This window comes from Tachypleus tridentatus, chromosome 6, assembly GCF_004210375.1.
Source record: "Tachypleus tridentatus isolate NWPU-2018 chromosome 6, ASM421037v1, whole genome shotgun sequence".
Lineage (NCBI taxonomy): Eukaryota > Metazoa > Arthropoda > Merostomata > Xiphosura > Limulidae > Tachypleus > Tachypleus tridentatus.
In genome coordinates, this window is record NC_134830.1 from 145,485,406 (window position 1) to 145,512,913 (window position 27,508).

At 32.9% G+C, this 27,508-nt stretch overlaps 1 protein-coding gene across 2 annotated transcripts; it reads left to right on the forward strand.

Annotated features, from left to right (window-relative positions):
• Positions 1-11,558: 11,558 nt before the first annotated feature.
• On the forward strand, positions 11,559-27,366 carry LOC143251485 (uncharacterized). Of its 2 annotated transcripts, XR_013028587.1 has the most exons (3): positions 11,559-11,691; positions 21,615-21,768; positions 26,726-27,366. XR_013028587.1 is itself a non-coding variant. In XM_076502773.1 (2 exons), the coding sequence occupies exon 2, from the start codon at positions 17,260-17,262 to the stop codon at positions 17,635-17,637; it is 378 nt and encodes a 125-aa protein (XP_076358888.1). In that variant the 5' UTR covers positions 11,564-11,691; positions 17,245-17,259; the 3' UTR covers positions 17,638-21,038. The 2 variants fall into 2 exon arrangements, 1 of the variants encoding a protein (XP_076358888.1); XM_076502773.1 differs by lacking the exons at positions 21,615-21,768; positions 26,726-27,366 and adding an exon at positions 17,245-21,038 and having other exon boundaries at positions 11,564-11,691.
• The last annotated feature ends 142 nt before the right edge of the window (positions 27,367-27,508 follow it).

The following is a 27,508-nucleotide window of genomic DNA, read 5'->3' on the forward strand; positions in this document are numbered from 1 at the left end:
TGTCTGATTGGATGTTATTCATTTTTTGGATATATTCATTCATGTTCATTATGACTATAGCGTTTCCTTTATCTGCTTTTAGAATTTTAATGTTTTTGTCTTGTTTTAGGTTTTTAATGGAATTAATGTCTCTTTTTGTAAGATTATTTTTTAACTTTCTGTTTTGTGAAACTATGTTGATGGTTTTGTGAGAAAATTCTTTGAAGAAATCGTTTAAGATGTTGTTTTTAGGTGTTTCTGGAAAATATAAATTTTTAATTTTACCAGGGAAAATGTTGTCCATGTCTGGAATATTTAAACTTCCACACTGATATATTTTATTTTTGTATTTAATTTTATGTCTTTTTAATTTTAATTAATTTGAATTACCTAGCTTTACTCTTTGAGCTACAGACAAGATAACATTCGCTTCATCTATATTTTGTATGTTTTCTAGAACTGGTGTAGGTAACATAAATATGGCTGTATGTATGTGTGCGAAGCTACGAAATGAAACTTTTAACTTCAGAACATGCCAAGGATCTAACCACAAATGTGTTATAAGTCCTCAAACAACCTTTTCAGAGCAGTTTGAATAATTTTCTGGTCATAATATTAATTATGATATGTTAAATTTTGTTTGGGTTTCAAGGCGATCACATTTGAGTTTTTGATAGAATGTTTTGGTTTGCACTATCTCAAAATTACAATACCAAAGTCATATTTATATCTTAAGCCTATCTTGAAAACGATATCGTAGTTCTATAATATATTTGTCTGAATGTCAGGAAACTTACAAGATATTGAAATTCTAAAGTAACTCTTAAAGTGTTTGAATTCTGCACACTCACTGTATACATCCTATTGACCTCGTTTTTAGAAAAGTGATTTCACAAGATCTGCTCATAGTGAAAGGTCCTTAAATAAGGTTCTAAGGTTCTTCCCCTCCAATTCCGCTTGATAAGGCTATGAAAATTCCCTTATATATATATATAGCCTGATCATTGCCTCAGAAGTATAATTTTGAATAATGTGCTTAACAGAAAGTATTAAAGAAAATCCAAAATCACACTTTAAGTTATATCACAATAGTTTTACTTTAATTGTAATGAATTATATTAAATAATGTGAACAATGTTCCAAACAATCTTTAAATCAGCTAATTAACTTTGAAAATATCCTTCAATTCCAAGCAGTTTGATATCAATTAAAAAGAATAATTGATAAATTTAAATCTAAAATACCTTTATGCTGAAACTTGAATGACATAAAGCTCTCTATATAATTTTCTTATAATTTATTCCCAAAATGTGATTCAAAAATGGGATAAAAGAGAAACTTTAAACTAGTTCTATCATTACCTTCTTTCGATTGTCCTTGTATTATTAATTTTTTGCAGTCACAGTGTGTATTGTCTTGATAACATTAATAGTCAAAAACAATGTCTAACACAAAATAAAATTATCATCAATCATATTTCAATACACAATACAAAGACAAGTGAAATCTTGCCTTAAATCATTTTTTATTGTGATTTTCTTAAACTTTTGTATATACTTATAAGTCCACATGTGCACTCAACTGTCAGCTATTAAAGAAGCAATTGCCTTCCTCTTCCACTTTCGTGATCTTCACCTCCATATTTCTGCTGTATGCAACCTTCAACTGCATCTGTCCTTTTACTAAGATTCATGCAGACTGTTTTGCCCTCATTTCAAAGGTATCACTCTCCATCTATCTTGCTTATACCCCATAATTTTGGTCCCACATCAAGGGGAAGTGCACTATGTGATGGGTTAGCAAAGATTCATGGGCTCAATTGGCATCTGAGCTTTTGTAGGTACCATATTTGTCATCTTTATACAGAATATATTGTTTTTCCCATCTTTTTGTCTGCTGCAATAACATCATACTAATATATGACAAACCTTTTTTAGGTTTTGTTATGATACTCACTCACCATATAATTTTTCATCACCACTTGTTACTGGATATGTAGTATACATTATTAAATGGGATATACAAGGAACCCATGTTTTGGTATATCACTATCTTACACAGCTTTGACATTATTTTGCTGAAAATACAACTGAAGTAAATGTGGGATCCACATGACAGATTTATGTTGGTTAAATTATCTTGTTAACATGAATACTGACCCCTAATACCATACCTATAACTCTGCAGTTTCCTGGACACCCTAGATATCTAAAATAAAGTGTTGTCACAGAATTATTTTCTCATAGAACTTTAACAAAGTAAAAATTTCCATCCTTTTGACTAAATGAGGTTTGTAATTACTTCCACTGATGAGGCTAAGTGTTGCTATGAGTTGTAAGAGGTATAACTGTGTGTTTTTCAGTTTGTCCTACAGAGCTTAAGTGTTGCTTTTTATATTTTCCAGTCAATGACATTGATATCACACCCCTAAAGCAAAAGGTAGTAAGTAGGAGGGAACCTTTGTTTTCCATGTTTACTTTTCCATTTATACCTTTTCTTACATCACATATGCTGGTAACCACATTAATAGAATGGAACATGTTGCAACACCACTTATTCAATCAAATATGATTTGCCAGCATTTCTTGGCCCAGTAAGCTCTTTTTTGGCATTACATAGTGTTGAGTTTAACGGAGCTTATAATGTTGATCTCTTTTATGACTCTTTGTCAAAACGTATGTGATATCTATACTAGAATCCTCCACCTACAGAGCCACGTTCCATTTCTATTCTCTCCAAATCTTCCCCCAGATGATCTCAGAATTTCCTTGTGAATTACAAACTACATATAATATTCTAGTCAATTGACAGTTTATAAGAATCTGAGGTTCTTAACCACTTTCCAAGAAAGACACCTCCTCTGCTGAATCAAGAAGAAACAAACTTAATTATTCTTGAATAAGCAGAAGAAAAGGTGTTTTTCTTGGAAAGTGATTATAAAGGTGCATGATCAAAAAGTTAGATGAATCACAAAATAAGAAACTGGTGTATATTTTGTAATGACATACTTCTTTTCACTACATAGTAAAAGCAAACAAACATTATGGATGTTTATGGTTTAGATATTATTGACTACAGTTTATAACTTTGTGTGATTTCATTAGTATATATATCAGTTGTAATGCATCCCACAAAGTTCAAAGTTTCCAACTTTAATTATTGAAAAATGAAATGATTTAATTTAGTATTTGCTTAGATATTTGACATTCTTCACTTTTGACCAAAATGTGTAGTTTTACACGAGCACACACACCTATATACATGCATATAGATGTACAATCTGTGGTCACTTACACATACATACATATAGATATACAATCTGTGGTCACTTACACATACATACATATAGATATATAATCTGTGGTCACTTACACATACAAATATTTCTCTATTTTTTTCATTCTGTTAATCATGGTTTTTGGAAGAGTAGCCCTTTCAGCCATTACAATGTAATTAAGGGATAAACTTGTCTCAGAAATAAATATTTATGGTATGATATGATGACATAAAGACAACCCTTATATGCTAGTGATAATTTATATTCTTACATGTGTTCATAAAAGTATTTATTACAGAATTTTACTCATATAAAATAATAAGAATTAGCAGTTGTTATATATTTATGCTTATTTGTAAAGATAGAATATTTTATCATTTTTTAAATCATTGAAATGGTTTTTCTCTTGGGGCAGGGGCCCAGCATGGTTAGGTGTTTAGGGTGCTCAACAAAAGAGTAGCCCAAGAGTTGGCAGTGAGTGGTGAAGACTAGGTGCCTTCCCTCTAGTCTTACACTGCTAAATTAGGGACAACTAGCACAGTTAGCCATCATGTAGCTTTGCATGAAATTCAAAAACACAAACGAACAATCTTTGTTTTATTTAAGTTAATGTTGCTGCATTTTTTTACATAGCATTATATTTAGGTTGATAATTCAGTTAATAACTCAATATGTGTTCCTGATAAGTACTGCATGTAGTCTTTATGTTACTGGGAAAACTGTACCTTCAATGTCTAGTATCTTAATCACTATACTAGAGAAACATGAAAATATTGTGAACCAACTGCAACTAAAATAGTTTATTCAGGTATTAAATTTCATTGTTTATTCATGCATGCACAGAGTGTAATAAAAATGAAAATACTGAAAAGTAGAAGCTACATATTTTGTCTCTCATACCCAATTAAACATATTCATGTACATTAGAAATATAAAAGAAAGAGAGCCTTAGTAAGGTTTATTTAACAGTTACTTAATGTGATAATACTCTATGCCAACACTTACAAATGAAAGTTAAAGATTCATTATTTGTATAGTTTTCTTACAAAACTACATAAAGAGCTATCAGCACATAGCTAATTTTAAACTAATAAGTTAAATTGAAAGCAGGTAGTCAATAGCAACTACTACCAACTCTTGAGATGATCTTGTCTGACTAAGTAGTGAGATTTCACCATTACTGTTCTGGTGCACTAATGACCTTAGAATGCAGAAGACATTTCTGTAGTAATATGTTGTAATTCACTCTAAACACATTGAACGCTAGACCATGTTGACCCAGAGCATTATTTGAGTTTCTTAAACCAAGTTAGAACACAAAAAATATATAATACATGATAAAATTAAAGTTACAATGACAATTTTATCTCAGATGTCTCTGTTAACCTTTCACCATGACCAGCTTATGCTATCTTTAATTTGTGTTGGCTTTTATGAATCTACAGGTTCTAGAGAAGGAATAATTGAAACTGAAAACTGACTTGCAGAGGATTTATATTTAATTTTAACAAATTATATATTCATAGAGAGTACAAACACAAGATCAAAATATCTTTCATGTGACTCTGTCCATGATAAAGTCTTAAAATTCCAAAGTTTAACTGACATCATGAGAATTTGTAACTGCGCATTAAATAAAGCCATCATGGCCTAAAGCTAAATTATTTATATGTGAAATTATATATTGTTAAAAACATTTTACATTTTGATATACTAACTACTTAACTATTCCAGTAAAAAGAAAAAAAGCATTGTAGTTTCTAAACTTTCACTATTCTAAACCTTTCCTCACTCTAATGTTAATTTTAAAGTTTAAAATAATTAAAACATAAAAAGTTAAAAACTTCAAGTAATTCATGCTTCTATAGTACCATAATTGTATGACCTGTGAAAACTCTTAAGCCACCTGATAAATATAAAAAAAGTACAAGCAAAAACCTTTAATAAAGATCACAGAGTAATTTAATGTAATTGATAATGATTCTTAAAAGATTTAGTAATGATTCAATTTAAAATATGCAAATACATCATCAACATCCTTTAAACAGTGGCTATATTTTATAATATAAAATAACATAATGAGGACCTTTGTCATTTTAAAAGAGTAAATTACAAGAATAATGTTTTATTACTAATATATACATAATTTGAATGATGAACCTTCCACTGATAGTTTCGTACAGAATAATATAATATAAACCTTGTTACACTGTGAATCGTTTAGGCCACTACAGCAACTCAACCTTAACAATAGCTGTAACATAAACATTAAACAGTATGAAATAACTTTTCTTTCCAGCAATACACATATATTTGGCAACAAGTTGATAGTTATGAATGGAACTGCTGCTTACTGGAACTGCAGGGTGAGTCTCTTGGTGGCATCATATGGATCCAATATATTCTTTATTGATCCCACAAGCAGCTAGTCTTCAATGGGCTCCATGTCAGTTTTGGTCAAGACTGTTTAAGGAATAAAGTCTTTGGCACTTCTTGGTAATCTTTGAAACCGCCATGCAAACTTATATATTGTAGTTAAATATAAGGCATATCATGAAATCAAATGAAATGGCAGAAATTCTGGCTAATCAAGATAACTTAAAAGGATCAACAGTCTGATGTTATATAGAAAAGACCAAGATTAAAAAATACTTGTTCAGCCTGATTCCAGTTGGCTAAAAGTTCAACTAGAAGTGTAGGTTTTGTAAATTATATTAACCTGGAAGCAACTGTAAGTCTCTTCGAAAAGTAGATTGCAGACATCCAGTGCTCAGAGCCATTATGCATTCATAATAATAATGTAAATATTTCTTTACTGTTCTGGTTATATAGTTTTAATAATAATGCCAATGTTACTTTACTAATTGTGTTCATGTTTACATTACCTGTTTACAGTGTATTTCAAGTACCTTTGAATGACTTAACTTAGTTCGGCAAGCTTCATATAGGACATAAACTAGAAAACAGCATTCCTCTACAATGTGTCATCACCAAGCAACAGCTAAATTGGCCACCATTCATATGCACGTGAAGTTAAATACAAAGCTAATCTCGTTGTTGAGAAAATGAGGCCTAATTTCAATGGATAGAATTAGTATAAAACTGCCAGTAATCGTTCCTATATAAATAACCAAAATCAGGTATTTGGTTAATGACCATGCAGTTCTGTTAATACAAATATCTAACTTCCTCATGGCTTCATTTGAATGTAAACAAAGTATTACAAAGTAATATTGCATGGGTGTTACTTATTACTTCAGGCAATACAATCACATTCCACTGTAGCATGTGTTCTAGCTGTTACTTGTAGCAAAATAAAAATGTTTAAAAGTATTCAGTAAAATTACATACTTACAAAAATATTTCAATTTATATGATTTCACATATTACATCAAAGCCAAATAAAGTATTAAGTACTCTATGATACATATTGCTATGACACATATACCTCTATCAATGTGTTTCACTATCTATACATAAGGCCCGGCATGGCCAAGCGTGTTAAGGCGTGCGACTCGTAATCTGAAGGTCGCGGATTCGCATCCCCATCGCACCAAACATGCTCGTCCTTTCAGTCGTGGGGGAGTTATAATGTGACAGTCAATCCCACTATTCGTTGGTGAAAGAGTAGCCCAAGAGCTGGCGGTGGGTGGTGATGACTAGCTGCCTTCCCTCTAGTCTTACACTACTAAACGTGGGACGGCTAGCACAGATAGCCTTCGAGTAGCTTTGTGCGAAATTAAAAAAAACAAAAAAACAATTTATACATAATTCTACTTGTACATATTTCAATTCAATCCAACTGAACATATTCTTCATTAAACATACTAAGACAAAATGCATTATCATATTTTCTTTCTAATGTAATGTAAGCTTTGGTATCTTTTATCTACCTCTAATGACGAAAATGTCCTATTTTGTGAGTATTTCATTTTCTAAAACTGATGATGTTCAGTAAACCACATTTTTGTAAAATGTGGGACAAGTTAGTCACTCCAGTTTTAGCTCATAAATCACCATTGTAAGTTCGTATCAAATTCTTTGTTTTCTTATTTTTGTTGTGAAACAGTTGGGCTTCCGATTAAATTTATTAATGTGTTTGATGGGACATTGATATCTGTAGTGGACACAGTGCAAATAGCCAATTCTGTAACATTGTGCTTAAGAATAAACCAATATACTTATAGTGTTCAACAGGTTGCTTTAGGCTTTCATACTGTACATGATTCAATGTCAACAGATATTTGTACCTGATATGTCTTATTCACCATGATACTTGATATCACACCATCATTGGTGAGCCAATAAACACAACTATTTCTCTAGACATTAGAAAATAAACGCTCTAACAGGCATAATTCAAGTGATGTAAAAATATTATGCTATACTTTTTACAGCTAGGATTAATGTTTGTGTTATCAATTATAGCATACATGTAAACAGGTTAAATATAATAGTAAATAATAATTTTTTTTTATTGTCCTGCATGGCCACAAATATCTGTCATCAGATTCTTGCAATAATATATCATCTGTGAGTGTCAATCCATCTACTGTAATTACCATCACAGAAAAAATAACTACAGACCAAGTTGGTGAAATGAGGAATTTTTACACTCTAATTATTATTTTTTTCTGGTTAAAACATGCACAGATGTCATATAGTTATGTGTAAATGTTACTTATTTTTCATGATTATATATACAAAAACTTCGGAAAGTACTCTGATGACCGACTGTCTCTGTATTATACACTATCCAAAATATCTTCTACCTAGGAAATCATTACCTACATCAGGGATTAATGAACATGACTTAGTAACTTACGGCAGTTGTAAATCATACCTTTCTACATTCACGACTACCAATACATATAGTATGAGTTATGTGTTTACACAATATTTCTTAATCAATGACAGCTGAAAAATCATCTCATTGCACGTTATACAACATCCAAACTAGATTTACGTCTTTCCGTTGATTTACACTGAACTCTTGAAGCTTCATCTTTCATGGTATCCATCCACAAATTGAAGCATTACATACTATAGAGTGTGAAACCACTGTTATTGCAATGGCTATTGCAACCGCACTTGTTTAGTTAACATAGTCACTGTTTGAATACAGAATCTGCTTATATTTCTGTGTTTGTTCGATAATGTAAAATAAATAGATATTCTTAGAGTACCTACTTTGACACACATCACATGCGTTAAGTAGTAATCGGCATACAACTATCGTATGCAAAAACAATCACACATCTTACTCTATCTCATATATGTAAAATTAAATGAATACTCCAGCTCCACTTTCACTATCTTCATTATCCAGCAAGAAGGATAATCTCATTTTTAATACACAAACCCTAAGAAACTACAGGTATCTCATTATACCTTGGCTCGAGGCCAATCTTTTACTATTGTATTTTTTACAGGGTTCATCGACACTCGATCCATACCCGTAATGCATGACATAGGCTGAAAATACATAACGTAGATTTCATACAAATCACACCATGTGCTGGAAGTTGTTTTGAGTCTCATTTCATTTTCCATATTGATTTGTATAAAAAACCCAGCAGACACCTTCTAATACACAGAAATTTATATCTTCATGAAAGTGTAAAAGCATCAATGCAGGACATCTTGTCTAAAATTAACAAAAAAACTTTGACATACTCTCCACTAACAATCACCAAACATTCTCTGATGGCTGTATGATTCTAGCCTTCAACATCCTTTTACTGGCTATATTAATAGTGTTTAAGTAAAGTCCGACATTAGTAATTTTATCATAAGTGAATCACTTGTCTCTTTCCTATGACAAATTAATTTTGTTGTACCTAATTGCCCATTTGGTTGCACAATCACACTGGCAAGTTAAACCAGTAATTTGCCGAATTTATTTCATTTTTTTGAATTCAGATTGTTTGCATACTCATCAACCTAAGAGCTAGTAGTTCAAACTACTTCCACTTGGGAATAGGGCAATATCAACATTCAGCAATATAACTATTTGTGCAAAGTTAGTTTTCTCTCAGAACCAACATTAGTAGATTTCATGAATCAGTGCCATCACTTAACAGATAGCAATAACATACGAGACTCAGTCAATAATAAATTATGGAACATTATTTATTCATTCAGAAGTACAAAGAATCCATCCACAACATGCATTCCACTGTATATGGGCTCATTTTAACTGGTTCTAGATGGGTTTTATACGAAAATGCAATTTGTCTGTTATGTAGTCAAAAATCATTGTCAGGTTTTTCATTTATTAGCAGCAGCAGCAACAACACGTAGCCTTGAATACGCTGGACTGATTAATAAATCATTCGATGTAAGCTGACTGCTGCAACCTTCCAGGCTGGTAGCAAAACCCTCATGGGACCTATTAGTTTTGTAGAACTAGGGTGGTGGCAGCCACAACTTGTTTTCAATCCCCTTGTATCAGCTGAATAGTTTGGCAGAGTTGAACACCTCGCCTATCTTGTTTGACAAAAGGATATGAGAAATTATACTTAAAATGCCTATTAGCCCACGACCGAAGAAAGCTGTCTTTGTATCAGGAGGGCTATTTGAGAAAAGACATCAACAATAGTTGCTGCAGTGCAATCACTACGAGAGGCTTTAGGAAGCCTTGTTCAAAAGCTAATATCCATTATAACTGTGCCAAGATTCTGAAATGTTTCTGTGGCTCAGTAGCCTTTGGTGAAACATAAGTGTTTCATTATGTGAACATTGCAGGATGGTGCTCTTTAGCTTGGGGCTACTTTCTTATCTGCAACCTATTTCACCATAAAATATGCCATTATTAAGGTGTTGTCATATTTTTGTAATCTGCTGATGACATTTTGGAATATGTCTTCCTTTGTTGTCAGCATAAATAATCTGCACAAGTAACAGAGTTCTCTGAAGGGCCTCTATAATAAACCTGGATTTTGGTCAAATGAATAGCCGAGTTTTACACTGGGTCACGACCTTGACACAATTCAAGTACCAATGTCTTTCAGTCTACTAGACTGTGCCTCACTGAAGTGATTAATCAAAGCAAGAGGAGGCACTGCATCCAGACACAGCATTATGAATTTCACAGAATGTCTGAGTTCATCTCTTTCATTCATTGATCTGGTGAAAATGTGTAAATAAGCAGTCCAGTCTTTCTTTGACTGCATTATTAAGCATAGGATGAAAAACGTGGTTTTGTTTATTCGTAGAAGCCTGTGATAGGTGTAACAAGACGTATTCATTAGTGTCTCTTAACCAACATATATATATGTAAAACACCTACGACATTAGAGGCAAAAAAATAAGTAATTCTCCAATTACATTGTCTTTGAGATAATCTACAAATACCAATGTGAGATACGTGCACAAATCTTACGTAACTATCATAAAACAAAGGCTGCTACAGCCCCTAATTGATTTCTTTGTATATTAAATTATACATGCGCCGATTTTGTGTGTGTGTGTGTGCGTATGATTATATGTGATTTTTCCAAACATTTTGATAAACCAACATTATTTTACAGAAAGAAGAAATCATTTTATCAGTTACCACAAATGGTGATTTTATGTTAAACAATTTATAACGTGGCTATTTGTAGTATCAAACTATATATGTTTGATTAAGCACAGTTAGGTAGATGATAGGAAATCACATTGTAATATTTTATATGTACTTCGGTAAAAAGTCTGTCTGCAGTGTATGTTTGGTTTTTAAGTCATTCTTTATTCTTTTTCATTGAGAAGAAACATTTGAGGCTGTCACAATTTTCTACTACATCTACTGTCGCTTGTCTCTTCTTCTAATTAATCAGCAATCCCAATTACTGTTTTAAGCTGAAAAGAATAGTGCGCTTCTAAACAGTGTCAGCAAAAATATGTTAAACAGCAGCTTTCACACATATGATACTCAAAGTCTTCACCTCGTTTCAGCAGCTTTATCTGTAGCGGTTTCATTGTAAGTATGGACCATCAAAAATCTAAATTAGTCAATATATACTGAGCTTACAAGTACACAGATGGCAGTGCAAAAATGAAACAATAGAACAGCGTATTTAGTGCAATTGTAAGAATAAAAAGTAAGTCCGCATAACACACGCTGATAGAACATCGTTTATCTGGAAGTAAGGAAAATGAGCTATTCTACATCTAATTATATATTATTAATAAATTAAAAAGAACCAATGTTAAGCAAGCAATTTCATCGAAACTTCTTGTAAAGTTTACATCAACCTGACCCTATTAGTACACGTAGCTATTCTAACAACATTTACATTACAGCTCTTGCTACAACTCACGCAACATCTACTTTATCATCATGAGGCCCTCAATTATATCAGATATTCAAACATATAGAAGGAATTTCCTCAAGCAATGAGTGAGCATTATCACGTTGTTCTTACAAAGTACATAAAGAAATAGGATATCCGGTAAGTCGCAATTACTCAAACATTTTCATTTTGTATCGTGTTAGTTCTTAAACGTTATTCATAAAACTAGTATTAATTACTTAAATGAAACATTGTTACCTTTAGTGTGAGAAAATGTATATATTGACACTTCTCTTAGAATGCCAAGTGTCACGTCTCATAATTATTTCTGTCACTTACAATTATGTGCACACGCCACCTAAGAAGAAAGAATGGATGACGTAATCGTGTTTTATGTAACACGTCTGGTGACATGCGTTTTCTGACTAATGTATATGGTCTTATATGATTTCTCTCTAATGAGCGTCCACCGAACATGATAATAAATGATGTCTTTAAGAATATAAACATGATTTTGACTTTAAAATGTATGAATTTGTCAATTTCGTGAATAAAACCTACATTTTCTTTTTTGGTAATTTACAAAATAAATATTCAAAAGGGCGTTAAAATTTAAAACAAACAAAGTATTCTAATAAGTTATCGTTTTCTAGAGTCACCTGACTCAATTCCTCTATTGTGGTCAACTAACGTACGACTGTATTAAAGAACAAAAAAGTGACCTTTTGGTCCATTCAGACGGCCCTATCCATTAAATTAAACTAAACCCTAAAAAACAAAAACAACTACCGCTACTCATAAGTTATTTATAAAATTTTTATAAGCTTACTTTATTCGATGTGGCTTTGCTATAAGAAAACACACACGGCTACTTTATTCAAAATGCAAGACTAAATTTTGTGTCTGTTATTATTCGTTTTACAGGTGGGTTAAGACGTTGAACTCGTAATCTGAGGGTCGCAGGTTCGAATCCCCGTCACACCAAACATATTTGCCCTTTTAGCTATTGGGGCATTATAATGTAACAGTCAATCCCACTATTCATTGGTAAAAGAATAGTCTAAGAGCTGGTGGTAGGTGATGATGACTAGCTGCCTTCCCTCTATTCTCACACTGCTAAATTATGGGCGGCTAGCGCAGATAGCCCTCGTGTAGCTTTGCGCGAAATTCAAACACAAAAAACTTATTCGTCGTAAAATTTCACTCAAAAATGTTTTTCCCTCTATAAAATAAAACTTTTTGTTTAATCCTTTCTTAGTTAACGCATTAAATATTCAAATTACATTATTGTAAAAGTATTATTTTAAATATATTTATTTTTCTACCACATCTTTCGTGGTTCTTGTAACTATTACTTCATTTTCTTATTGAAAAGTGTGTATAGCTGCTGTAGCAGTATAATAACTTTCTATATTTTATTACGTACTTTGCAATATCAATTGAAACTTTTAAGTTTTTCTTTGCAGTGTAGTTCAGAATTTTAGAGTGAGTGTTTATCAAACTAGAAACACGCTTACACATTTTAACAAATTTAGTGTAGAAATAACAATTTACTAACTGTAAATCTGCTCATTGAAGTAAAGAAGGCCCGGCATGGCCTAGCGCGTAAGGCGTGCGACTCGTAATCCGAGGGTCGCGGGTTCGCGCCCCCGTCGCGCTAAACATGCTCGCTCTCCCAGCCGTGGGGGCGTTATAATGTGACGGTCAATCCCACTATTCGTTGGTAAAAGAGTAACCCAAGAGTTGGCGGTGGGTGGTGATGACTAGCTGCCTTCCCTCTAGTCTTACACTGCTAAATTAGGGACGGCTAGCACAGATAGCCCTCGAGTAGCTTTGTGCGAAATTCCAAAACAAACAAAGTACAAGAAAGGTCACAATTTTTTGTTTGTAATTTCGTACTGTATTCCTTTTTAGGAGCTTTTAACGTCACGTGATGAGCGCATGTCGTTATGACTTGAAACTTTCTGGAAAATTCAGGAAACGAACTAAATAAATTCGAATTACAATATATTGTTGATCGATTAATGAGTTTTATAGAGTAGAGAAATGCTTATTGAGTAAGCCAGTTAGTTAGTTCAGTACTGTAAAGTTTTAGTTTGTGTTTTCGACAAACCAGTACAGGTACGAGAAGTACCATATGTTCAAGTACAACCGGAAGTTGTGGAATTTCTGTTATTTATTTGTAAAATTATGCGGGTGCTATTTTGCGTTAAGTGTTAAATTTCTTATAAGTTTACAGTATTGTTGTTTGACATATTTAGATGAAAACCATGGGTTGGCTTTTTATTTTCTTATGTTTTGACTGACAACAACGTGTGGAAATATGGACCACCTGCTAGCAATTACGTTAGGAAGAGGCTACGGTTTGTGGCCTGTACTTTATTAGGTTACGAGACACTACACTACAGTGTTATATAGTTGGCGTGTTTGATCTGATTGATATGTGGGTTATCTTTGTGTTGTATGATTGACCAATGTTCCGACTTTGACTGTGTCGACAATATTGAAGAAGTTTCTAGCTGTTATAAATCTGTAAGAAATCTGTTATAAATTGTAAGTTATTCTGGATTTCTTAATAACAATAGTATATAATATGCCAAACTGTGCTATTGTTAATTCTGATATACATCGTAGAAAGTGTGATATAAAGTTAGCAGCTGTATAGATAAAATCTTGTGAGTGTTTGGAGTTTTAATTTCCTATTAGCATTTACTGTATATTTGTAAATAAACCCTCTTTATATTCGACACATTCGGATCTTTGCCCACGGGAACTGAAACACGGGAGGGGAAGGATGTGTAACAGTTGAAAGCAAGCCAGTGTAATGTGGCATATCGTATTTGGCATTTTTATATACTTTATGCATAGGCATACAATCTGAAATGAAGTAGTATACTGACAATTCCAAATTGTACGTAATATGCCAAGACTTGTCAAAAGGTTTATTGACTATTACCCCATATGAAACGTCACTTGAAAAAATATTGTGCTCTTCCAATGACAAATCCAAATATTCAGACACTTAAAACATACAGAAAGACTTGAAAGACTGCTAGCATCCTGTCAAGTTATAAAACATTGTTCCACGGATCATTTTATGTTAAACTTATTCATTGAACAATGCTGCAAAGTCCGGCATGACCAGATGGTTAAAGCGTTCGACTCGTAATCTGGGGTTCGCGAATTCGAATCCCTGTCACACCAAACATGCTCGCCCTTTCAGCCGTAAGGGCATTATGTGTGACGGTCAATCCCACTATTCGTTAGTAAAAGAGTAGCCTAAGAGTTGGCGGGGTTGGTGATGACTAGCTGCCTTTCCTCTAGTTTTACCCTCCTAAATTAGGGGTGGCTAGAGCACATAGCTCTCGTGTAGCTTGCGGGAAGTTCAAAACAAACCAAACTAATGCTGCAAAACGCAAAGTAACGAGTTGCAAAGAAATAAAGGTTAAGAACGAGATCATACAGCCGTAGAGAAAAAATATCTTACAGAATTTTTAAATTGTTCTGAGAAGCCGAAATTGACCTCAAGGAACTAGTTGGAAAGAGTGAGTTTTATATTGCTCCAAAGTCTGTTTTGCTGCAGGTAAAAGAACGGTGCTGGCCTATGAAAAGTCGATGATCATACATGCTATGATGGATATAGCCAAACTTATATAAAACACAGAAGATAGTCTACACTCTAACATTTATGAATACACCAATTCTGGAGACAGGGTTAATTATCCTAATAAAGGCAAGCGGAAAGTCATCATCTTTGGTGATTACGCTCAAGCGAATGCTGTTTAAAAGACAGTCCAAATGAAGTCATACAAACACCTTGCAGAAATGTTCATGACAAATCTTTCCCACGTATTTGTAATGAAGCGAAACTAATTTTTGAATATTGTGTAGAGGGTTGTTTGGAGGAGAAGATGAGAATAGAAAGTAGTGAAATAAAGTACAATGGTATTGATTTCGAACAAGTTCCTCTGAAGCAGTTTCTGTTTGACACAGATAAAGAAAGAGTTGACGAGACTTTTAACCGATAACACCCTGCAGCACGTCTCAATATACAACGAAACAGATATGATTGCGTTTGATACAATAGCTTGGAGCAATAGTGGGAAGCTTACTGAGTATTTGCAATAACAAAGATAGGACGAAGATGGCACATTAATAATTCTATGGACATATATTCACCTGACACATATGTCCTTCTTCTATTTGAGTACAGATACCAAAATCTGTGTCAAAACATCAGATTTACGACTAGAAAGATCCATTTAAGACACCAATCCTAATGAAGCCCATGTACCACGCTCTTTGGTGTGGAGAAATCCAAAAGTTTATCAGTATTACATGTCTTAATGAAGCTCGGGTATCAGGCCCATTGGTGTGGAGAAATCCGAAGGTTTATTAGCAGTGGTTGAATTCAGCTATTTCACACCTGTTCTTAAAACATCACGAGATCGCGCAATAACACAATTGTAAATTAGTATGATAACGTTTGAAGTCGGATTTGCATGGGCATTTACAAGTGGCAGATCAGCCATCTTAGACGAAGGAAGAAAAACACTGCTGTAGCTTAATGTAGGTCTGCATTTTCTTGTGTGAATATATAGTATCAGTCATCTATCATACTTGGAGCTGAGAGAAAAAGAAGGTAAGTTTGAAAAATTATCCAGTCTATATAAACTTCTACGCTATTAATGTAGAATTGTGAGGCTTAATGTTATTTTGTTGGTTTTACTATTGTAGAGCAAAATTGAATGTTCATGGAATGGAGATTTAATCTGGAGTGACGTTTTCGTTGTTGATTTTTCAGTACTAGTTGGTTAATATTGCTGCCCCTCGCCTTTTTAAAGCCAAATGGCGCCTGTTAAACATTTAATTTATTCAAATACAAACAAGTTCTTTTAATATGCACATTACCAAAAATGTTAAACGTAGTACGTGATGGCGTCTGACCATCTAAGGGAATAAAATACATCTCATGTTTTCGCTCGGGATACTAAATCTCTTTTTGTTTGTATTCGTATACTGACAGAATACGAAATTTGGATACTAGGCTGGTACTCACGTAGAAAAACTATTCCATTAATAGATGTAAACATGAACCATAACGCCTATCCCGGCATGGCCAGGTAATTAAGGCACTCGACTAGTAATTCGAGGGTCGCGGGTTTGAATTCCCGTCACACCAAACATGCTCGCCCTTTCAGCCGTGGGGGCGTTATAAAGTGACGGCCAATCTCACTATTCGTTGGTAAAAGAGTAGCCCAAGACTTGGCGATGGCTGGTAATGACAAGCTGCTTTATCTCCAGTCTTACACTGCTAAATTAGGGACGGCTAGCGCAGATAGCTTTCGTGTAGCTTTGTGCGAATTTCCAAACAAACTAAACCATAACATCATAGTACTACATTTGTGTTATAATTGTATGGCTTGATAAAACTATATTTCACTATATTTATGCTTGTTGATATATATTTATCACATAAAAGTCTTTATGTAACCTAAAAACAACATTTGGAAAATCACTTAAACGTTAAATTAGTTTTCTTTGTTTATATACCGCCAAAAAAATTAAAAGATGATCATAAAAGTTGTTTTCATATGAAAATTTATAAAATTGTTATAAAATCATTTGACATTTTTAGCTCTTCTGGTGAAAGTTTAATAAAAAGTTATATTAATACATTTATTTTTGACTAAAGGAATTTTGACATTTCAGGCTTGAGCCACTAAAATGAAGCGGCAACATGATATAGTGGAGTTTGTGAGGAAAACCCCAAGAACTGAAATTTCAAAGCAACATCCAATTGAACATTTAACACCAGCAACTTCAAGAAGCGATGAAACTTCCGCTTCTAATACTGTGCAAACTAAAAATGATGAAGATCCAGCAACTGCTCTTCCGGATTGCTGGAGTATGAAGCAGGCCAAAGAGTTCAAGAAAAAATATGATGATTTGGTTGTTCGCAGCAAGGAACTTGGTTGTGATTACTGCGCCAAATGGGATTCCATAAACATGAAGGATATTCACGTATTGATGGAACGGAGAAGTTACAGTGTTGAAGCGTCAGTAAGGAATACAACCGTCCAGCAAACATCTCTCAGAAAATAAAATAATGAACATTTTTCATTGAAGGCACACTATATATGTGCATGCATTGCAATTGTAAGATTGTGCAGATGGGTCAATTACAAAATGCCTAGATAAAATAAACCAAAAATCTACATGTAAAGTTTTAATACAATCTACAGTGTAGCAAAACGGAGCAGGCCATTTTCTGACGTTGAAGATGAAATTAAGCTACAAATAAAAAATGAGTTGGACATGGAAGTGAGACTTTATTCTCGGAAAACTGCTCTTAAAATATAATAGTTGATCAGATTGGAAAGGAAATTAAAAATGAAATATTTACTGAAACAACCGAACAAAATTTAAAACTCTGTGTCATCATTGATGAAGCTTCAACCATATCTAGTAAACCAGTGATCATAATTTTTGTACAGGTTGAAGATTGTGATCTGTCGCCAATGAATTATTTTGATTTGGTTGAGTTAAAAGGACGGGATGCTGAAACTATATGCACATCTCTATTAGAAAGTTTGCATGATGTAAGAATGATGGTGGATATTTGAAAAATAATTTGACTGCATTCTGCTCAGATGGTGCAAGTGTAATGCTTGGCCGAAAGTCAGGGGTGTGCACTAAACTTAAAAATGATTTTCCTGACATCATAATTTGACATTGCTTAAATCACCGCTTGAAACTGGTTTGAGATGATTCTATCACTGATATAAAACAAGCGAATCACTTCAAAGTGTTAATAAATAAAATCTACACGATCTTTCACAAACCAATCAAAAACCACATAGAACTTTTCAACATTTCAGAAGAAATTGTGCTAGAAATATTGAAGGTTGATAGAGATTTAGGACCAAGATGGGCTGTTTGCAGTCTAAGATCAACACTTGCCGTATGGCGTACTTATCTAGCATTATACAAATATTTTTCTACTGAGAAAGAAATCAGAAATGGCTAGCCGTCTTTGCAACAAATTCTTCTAAGAGGATTTAGCAATAATAATAGATATACTGCAATAAATTTCTTTTCTTTCTAATGCCTTTCAATCCAGAAATTTAAATTTAGCAAGAGCTCTAAAACTAATGAAAAGGGCCATTAAGGCATTTGAAATGCTCAAAGAAAGTAGGGGGACATTTGAAAAGAAAATTGATTAAACCATTGCTTCTGACGCCTTCAGGAATATTGAGTTTGTTGAAAACCAAAGATAAGTAGGCCTTCCTCGTCAAAACCTACTGGAAACAGTATTAAAAAATATGACAGCCAGATTGATAAATTGTGATGATTAAAATAAAAAAAAATAATGCACAAAAAATGACAATAAAATTCATGAACTGGTAAATATACTTGAGCCAGTTTCTTGAAATAGTGATGAAGTTGTCCCTTGAGAAGCCGCTGAAGAAAAATTGTATGAATTCAGTAGGCTCTTTCATCACAAAATCAGCACTAATGATTTCCGTTACCGTGTGGAAAATGTCCTACAAAATTGCCATGATCATAAGATTCCAAGGACTGTACAAAAGCTAAAAATATCATGAATGCTATTGCTCTTGGCCTGGCATGGCCAGTTGGTTAAGGCACTCGACTCGTATTCTGAGGGACCCGGGTTCGAATCCCCGCCACACCAAACAGGCTCGTCCTTTCAGCCGTGGGGGTATTATAATGTGATGATCAATCCTACTATTCGTTGGTAAAAGAGTAGCCCAAAAGTTGGCGGTGAGTGGTGATTACTAGCTGCCTTCCCTGTAGTCTTACACAGCTAAATTAAGGACGGCTAGCGCAGATAACACGTGTGTAGCTATGCGCAAAATTCAAAAACAAACCAAACAGACAAACTGTTGCTCTTAGTTCTGCAGGGAGCAGAAAGGGAATTTTCAATAATGAATATCATATATTCGCATAAAAGAAGCCGCCTCACAATTGAAAATGTGGCAAACATGATAACAATTAATTTAATTGGCCTCACATTGGATTCATGGAATCCCACTTCCTCAGTTCAAATGGGGCTAAGAAGGAAAAACAGCTGATGACAATAGGGTCAAACGTGGAAGAAATAAAGATTTTGATAATAATCAAATGGCGATTTGGAAATATTTAAAGCATGCTAAATAAATTATTTCAGTAAGATATTTTTGATATTATTTTTCATTGCAAAAAATAGTGGTGTGTAAAGAGAGATAGAACCGGTTGTTAAAATTTTTGGATCCTACTACTGTTTATTAGCATTCTATGTCTTAATGAAGGTCAAGTACCAAGCCCTTTGGTTAGGAGAAATCCGAAGATTTATTAGTATTCCATGTCTTAATGAAGCCCAGGTACCAAGCACTTTGGTGTGGAGAAATCCAAAGGTTTATTGGTATTCCATGCCTTAATGAAGCTCATGTACCAGGCCTTTTGATGTGAAGAAATCCAAAGGTTCATTAGTTTTCAATGTCTTAATGGAGCTCAGGTACTAGGATCTTTGGTGTGGAGAAATCTTAGGGCTTATTAGTATTCCACGTCTTAATGAAGCTCAGGTATCAGGCACTTTGGTGTGGAGAAATCCAAAAGTTTATTAGTATTCACGTCTTAATGAAGCCCAGGTTTCAGGTTCTTTGGTGTGGATAAATCCGAAAATTATTTATTAGTATTTCATGTCTTAATGAAGTCCAGGTACCAGGCACCAGGCCCTTTGGTGTGGAGAACTCTTAGAGCTTCTTAGTATTCCAAGTCTTAATGAAGATCAGGTATCAGGCACTTTGGTGTGGAGAAATCCAAAAGTTTATTAGTATTCCATGTCTCAAAGAAACTCAGGTACCAGGTCTTTTGGTGTGGAGAAATTCGAAAGTTTATTAGTATTCCATGTCCTAATGGAGCCCAAGGTACCAAGCTCTTTGGTGTGGAGAAATCCGAAGGCTTATTAGTATTCCATATCTTAACCGAAGCAACCACAAGTGGGAGTTTCACTGGAAACATACACATAGAAACTTGTTTCATGATACTTCTTACCTCTGACACTCAGAATGCTTATACTTTACAGAATCTGGACCATGAAGAAGACCGTCCTAGTAATGAGACACTTGAAGAGTTTGTGTGTAGACTTTACAGGCTAGGACAAACCCAAAAATTGCCTTTTTAATCTTCTGTCATTACAGTATCATTCTCTTCGCTATTCAACCGTTAGTTTAATTTTAACATTTAATAATGTACGTGGAAGTGCATTGTAGTTTCCACTCTTGGGCTATCTTTAATTACTTGAATCTTGTATATACTGTAAAACATATGTTGAAGAAATAAAGAGTGTTCTTTATCTCTAAATGCTCTGGATCCTGCACTAGTATTTTTATTATATAGATCTATAAATTGAGGTTCAATATTTCTGAAGGAATGTAACTTAAGTATTTTAAATACGAAGAGAGTTTCACATTTGTTTTAGTCAACAGAGTTTGTATAAACGAGTTATTCAAAAGGAAACTGCCACTATGCTTAATAACTTTGATATATGTATAAAATATGTGAAAAATAAAGAGGATGTGCTGATTTGAACTTACATTTATGTTATTGTTATTTAATTTTAATTTAAATGTGTTTGGTTTGTTTCGAAATTCGCGCAAAACTATTTGAGAGATGTCTGCGCTAACCGCCCTTAATTTAACAGTGGTAGATTAGAGAGGAGGCAGCTAATCAACAACACCCACCCCAACTCTTGGGATTCTCTTTTACTAATAAATAGTAGGATTGACCGTTTCATTGTAACGTACTCACAACTGAAAGGAAAAGCATGTTTGTTGTGACAGATATTCAAATCTGCGACCCTCAGATTAGAGTTGAATGCCATAACCATTTGGCCACGCCGTTCATCTTAAGCGATTTAAATCATTATCTTCTCTTAATAGCTCATCGGCATCATTACTCAGACTTAAAACAAAATATAAAGCAAAAGGTTATGTTTAATGGATTTCTGAACTTGACAGTACTCACAAAAACAGGAACCTATTAAAGCTTCTAAGGTTAATTTTATTAATTATTCTCAGGAAAAGCTGAAAGGAGCGAGCATGTTCAGTAAAGGGAATTCGAACCCGCAGCTCAGAGATTGCGAGCCGACAGCCCTAATCAACAGGCCTTGCCAGGCTCTTTGACGTGCTAGTATATTTCGAAAGACCTTGAGTGATATGGAAAATACTGATGGTGAGTAAAACTGAAAGGACCCTGTTTAAAGGTAGAACTAGCCTGTTTAAATGAGAAATACTCCTGCGTAAAGATAGAAATAATGTGTTTAGATTAGTAGGAAAGCATTTAAAGATGGAAAAATCCTATCATGATCGGGTGTTAAAATGTGTGTTAAGATATTTGGTAAAAGAGACAAAACGTATGAATAAGGCCCCGACATGGGCGGGTGGTTAAGGTAAGGCACTCGACTTGTAATCTGAGAGTCGCGGGTTCGAATCTTCGTTACACCAAACATGCTCTCCTTTTCAGCCGTGGGGTGTTGTAATGTGACGGGCAATCCCACTATTCTTTGGTAAAAGAATATCCCAAGAGTTTGCGGTAGATGCTAATGACTAGTTGCCTTGTCTCTCATCTTTCACTGCTAAACTAGGGACGGCAAGCGCAGATAGCTCTTGTGTAACTTTGCACGAAATTCAAAACAAAGTATGAATAAATACATAATTAAAGTGGTATATATTAAAAACAGGTTCTTTCTACCTTGTACCTTTAAATTTCAAACTTTAAGAATCTTCTACCTTTAAATATGGTTCGTTTATATTTAATCACAGCCAATACGCCGTTAAGTGTGGTCTTTCAGCCTGTAAATAGGGTCTTTCCACCTTTAGGATCTTTAAAAATTTACACACAAATTTAAAACATTATAAAATGACAATAATCAAAATGTTTCATTTGTTCTAACAACACTGCCTGCCAATTTTCATCCCCCATAAGATCCTAGGACTTCTGCTCCCAAATTATTTGGTGTTTGCAAAATCTCCAAATATGCACTACATCCTTAAGAGTGCTGTTAAAATATGTAAAATGTCCAAATTCTTCATATAACTCTATCTAATAAACATCTTTTTTGTTGTTATATATTAGGAAGTCTTCTTCAGATACAATATTAAATGCATCGTTATTTTATTTTTTCTTTCTGATACCATAAAGTATTTTTTTAGAAAAGTTTATTGAAGATCTGGATAACAATTAGTGAAAATGCACAAAACTACTGACAAAAACAAAAAATATTACAAAATGTTCGTACAAAATGAAAGTACATAGCAATGCTTCGAGCCTTTTTGGAAATATTCACAGAATATTTTTCTATTTCAAAATATACGCGAGATTCCTCGAATATATTAAAAATGGTGAGAATTAATTCAACCTCATATTTTTATAAGCATTAACAACTAATACATTTGATGAATATTGATTTTCATTTATTTGAAATGGGCCTTTTTTTAACTTTCGTGTTCTAAATCCTAGAATAATGTTTTTGCTACACATCACTGAGAACTACATTTGTATCAATTACATCAAAATTAGTCGTTTTGTTAACAAAATTTTATAATTTGCTAAATATCCAGTAGCATAAATGGAAACCTTGTTATATCATCAAGTAGCACTTTTGTATTTCTTTCTGACTTAAATGAGATTCTCATGTTTAATTAAAATATTAGATTTATTCAGTACCGTTTTATTTTTTCTAAATTTTTTATCTATATATTTTTGTTGACTGCAGCTTCATCTGCGTTCGGTTCTAATAAATTTCTTACACTATTTTTATTTGAATCCACGTGTTGTCTTTAATTGCTTTTTTTCTGAATAGTGTAAGCTTCTCTCAATTTCAATATTAAAAGCATTTATGCTTAAATAATATTATCAATTATTTTTTCCGAAGTGTTCCCCAGTGGAAGAAATGTAGTAAGTTTATTGATTTAGAATGGTTATTTCTGAGATTCTATTCTTCAGAGTAGGTACAACCAAGTGTGGCTTTACCTTATAACAAATAAACAGTTTCTAATTTCTTTCTATGTTCATTATATTGGTTTCTAAAATATTTCATATGTTCGAAACTTTTATGATTTTTTTCCATTTTTTTTTATCTACATACTCTTTTTGCTGACTGCATCAATTTTTCCTGTCAGTATTTTACATTTTATAAGTTTTTCTTAACAGCATCAAAATTGTCATTGACTTAAAAAATAGTTTCGGTACACATAAACAATTTCCATTTTTATTAAGTATATTATTCAGAGATTTCTTATCGACTTTGTTTTAATAAACTAATAGCATTATCGTAACTAATACTTGCCTCTTTTAAAATTTTTAATTGTGTGTTTCAAATATCATAATTACCATCAGTTACTTTAAACCATCTCCAGATTGAGCTGTAGCACCCCGAGATGCTACTTTATGTATGTGTTTGTATTTTCTTATAGCAAAACCACATCGAGCTATCTACTGTTTCCACCGAGGGGAATCGAACCCCTGATTTTAGCATTGTAAATCAAAAGACTTACAATACAATTGCAGTACGGAAACCAATACCTTAAAAATTTCTCATAGTCTGTAGTTTGTCTGCTTTGCTAGAAAAACCCAATCTACAATTTCTTTATATTATTATACCATTCGTTGTCGAGACAAATAATTGGATACAACTTTCCATAAATATTCAACTTCTGTATTGATTTATTTAATACAGCGTCTAAGAAATCTGAGTAATACCTGGAATAATCTAATTCTCAATCTTTGAATGAATCATTGTAAACTTAAAATAGATAATTATCATTATTAATTGTAATCAATGTTATTAATAATGAAGATTTTCGAAATTTATATAATTTTCAAGTTGACAATTTTTCTTATTTGAAACTAGGTAACAGTGTAAGTATTTTTAATTCTTTGGTTATAGTGTTTCTGATATATATATACTACTTGATTCATTCTGAACACAACTTTTAAAACTCTTACATCAGTTTATTCAAACATTAGTTTCAGATGTTCGAATATGTTCAGCTTGTTGTTTGGGATAAAGTTTAATATAAGATAACCATAATGAAACATTGCTTAGAGCGACTTCATAGTACACCGAAATAGTACGTAGACATTAACTTAAAGAGAAAGATTTCATAGAAACATTAAAATACTTTCCAGAAAAGAAGCACATTAAACATATAAAGTTAACTAGGTATAAATGAGAAAAAACTAAAAGGGGTGAGCTAGTTAGTTGGATGCAAAATGAATTTAATCCCCATGAGATGCAATTATCTGGATTTCAGTTCTGTAAGTCTTTTACGAAGCTTCAAAATCAATTAGCTAGAGCAAATTCTAGTATTAACAGAGAGCATGAAACATGTAAGAAATATGGCCTTGCTTAAAGTAAATACAAAGCTACAGCTGATAAACACATTGCAGGTTATAAACTGATGGAAGATTTTTTATGCTATTCAAGATCCAAGTTGGTTTGAAAGAATTGTTCTAGGAATTATAAAACTAATTATTAAAACTAAGAAAACATCTAGCCTTGCATTTCATCCATTATGTACTATTTAAAGTATACAGCTGAAACTTAAACAGACAATATTCAAGAAGCTAACTCAAAGAATGGAAGACCAATGATTAAAGGAATATGATCTATATGATTATATTTATTTCTTAATAAATATAATCAATAATAAATGGCGCAAATACTTCGTTTATTATAGAGACTATTTATAAAGAAAGCAGTTGCTAAATGAAAAGAATATATTTATCCTAAATTTAAAAAATTAAAGTTTCTTAGAAATGACATTAAAAGAAAAATACTTGATAGAAATTATAAGTTCTATTTGAACAAAAAATCTAAAACAGAATAAAAATGTGAAGTAACTAGAAAATATTACAAATACTCTTTTAAGAAAACTCAAGTTGAAAGTTTTGTTTGTTTGTTTGGAATTTCGCACAAAGCTACTCGAAGGCTATCTGTGCTAGCCGTCCCTAATTTAGCAGTGTAAGACTAGAGGGAAGGCAGCTAGTCATCACCACCCACCGCCAACTCTTGGGCTACTCTTTTACCAACGAATAGTGGAATTGACCGTCACATTATACACCCCCACGGGTGGGAAGGCGAGCATGTTTAGCGCGACGCGGGCGCGAACCCGCGACCCTCGGATTACGAGTCGCACGCCTTACGCGCTTGGCCATGCTAGGCCAAAGTTGAAAGTACAGAGCATAAGAAAACATGACACAAAAGTGAGGGTATTCAAGAAATAAAAACAGTCTATCAAAAATATAAAACTTATTTAGTAACTAACGTTAATAATTATATTAATGATCGAGAATTTCTGCTTAACATAGAAAATACTGTTCTTTCTAAAAGTAATAATTAAGATGCAAAAATAATTTAAAAGTTAACCCTACATTGCATTGTATTTATGGAAGGTGAGAAGAATTTTCAATCTAAATTAAAAAAATAGAAACTTCTGAGATAGACTAATTTGGAACACTATTATATAAATGCTGTTAACAAACTTTCAACAGAAATGGCTGACTGTGAAGCAAGGGACGGTTTAGAACTTTCAATCACTAAATATTATCTGTTCATCATATGTCGAATTACCTTAAAAGATACGCAATATAAAAGCTGTCTTCAGTATTAAAAATGAAGATCAAGAATGTTTTGCTATTGTATATCAGCATATTTACATCCAGTAGATAGAAAAAATCACAATCAAAAGAAATAGTAATTATCATAAACTAGAACAACTGAAAGATAATAAAGAAGCACTTAAAGATCCGCCACCACTGGCTCAGCGGTATGTCTGCGGACTTACAACGCTAAAAACCGAGTTTCGATACCCATGGTTGGCAGAACACAGATAGCCCAATGTGTAGCTTTGTGCTTAATTCAAAACAACAGCTTAAAGGCCCTGTTGGTATAAGTTATATTAAAAATTTCAAGAAGTGATGAATATATATTTAAATGACTACTGTTCTGGTAAAGAATGCATTATTTATCCTTTACGTATAATGGAACATGAACATTTATATATAAAAGATAAAGATAATGCACGTTATTGTTTAATCAAAGACTTATCTCGACTAATTAGAAGTCAAGTAAAATAAAAATATATCCACATGATAAATGTTTACAATATTTTTATTCAAATTTCAGACTGAAGAAACATAAAGAAGAGTGTAAGACAAAGGAGGTGTGAAGACTAAAGTGCTCTTAAAGGATTCAGTAATAAAATTAAATGTAAACAATTTATTAAGAGTTTCGTTGTTATTATTCATTGAATATTAGTTCATGTAAAGAACCTATGGTTTATAGAGGACTAAATTCACAAACTGACTTAAATGGATTCCATAAAATCATTATTCATTACAAACTTTCAGTCGAATATCTAGATAACATTTAGTCAAAATGTACATAAATATTGACAAGAAAATCTTGAAAACAAAAATGTTAAAATATGTTATTATGTAAAATGAAAGTATCTGTCAATGCATTAAGATATTTTGAGGATATTTTATAAAGTTTCTGTATTTCAAAATATACAGAAGATTTCTGGAATAAATTGAAAGTGGTGAGAATTAACTCAGTCTCGTCCTTTTGATAAGTTTTGATGAACAAGTATTTTCACTCATTTAAAACGTTTTGATAGTAGTTTTAACGATTTCATAAATGTTTAAATTATTCTTTCATTGTTTATTTATGATGGTCTTATAGCTAAAAGAATTTTGTTTAGTCGAACAAAATTGTTGTTTTAAAATAGACGATATACTATACCAAATCGTTTGAAATAACAGTTATTACAAAATCCTAGATTCAGTTATATGACCTTTCCAATAATTTTTACAATCATCAGTTCATTCACAGACAAGGACAAGATCTCTTTTTTTATTTATTGTCTTAATGTAATTCTCATTTAACTTTTTATTAGGTTCATCAGGT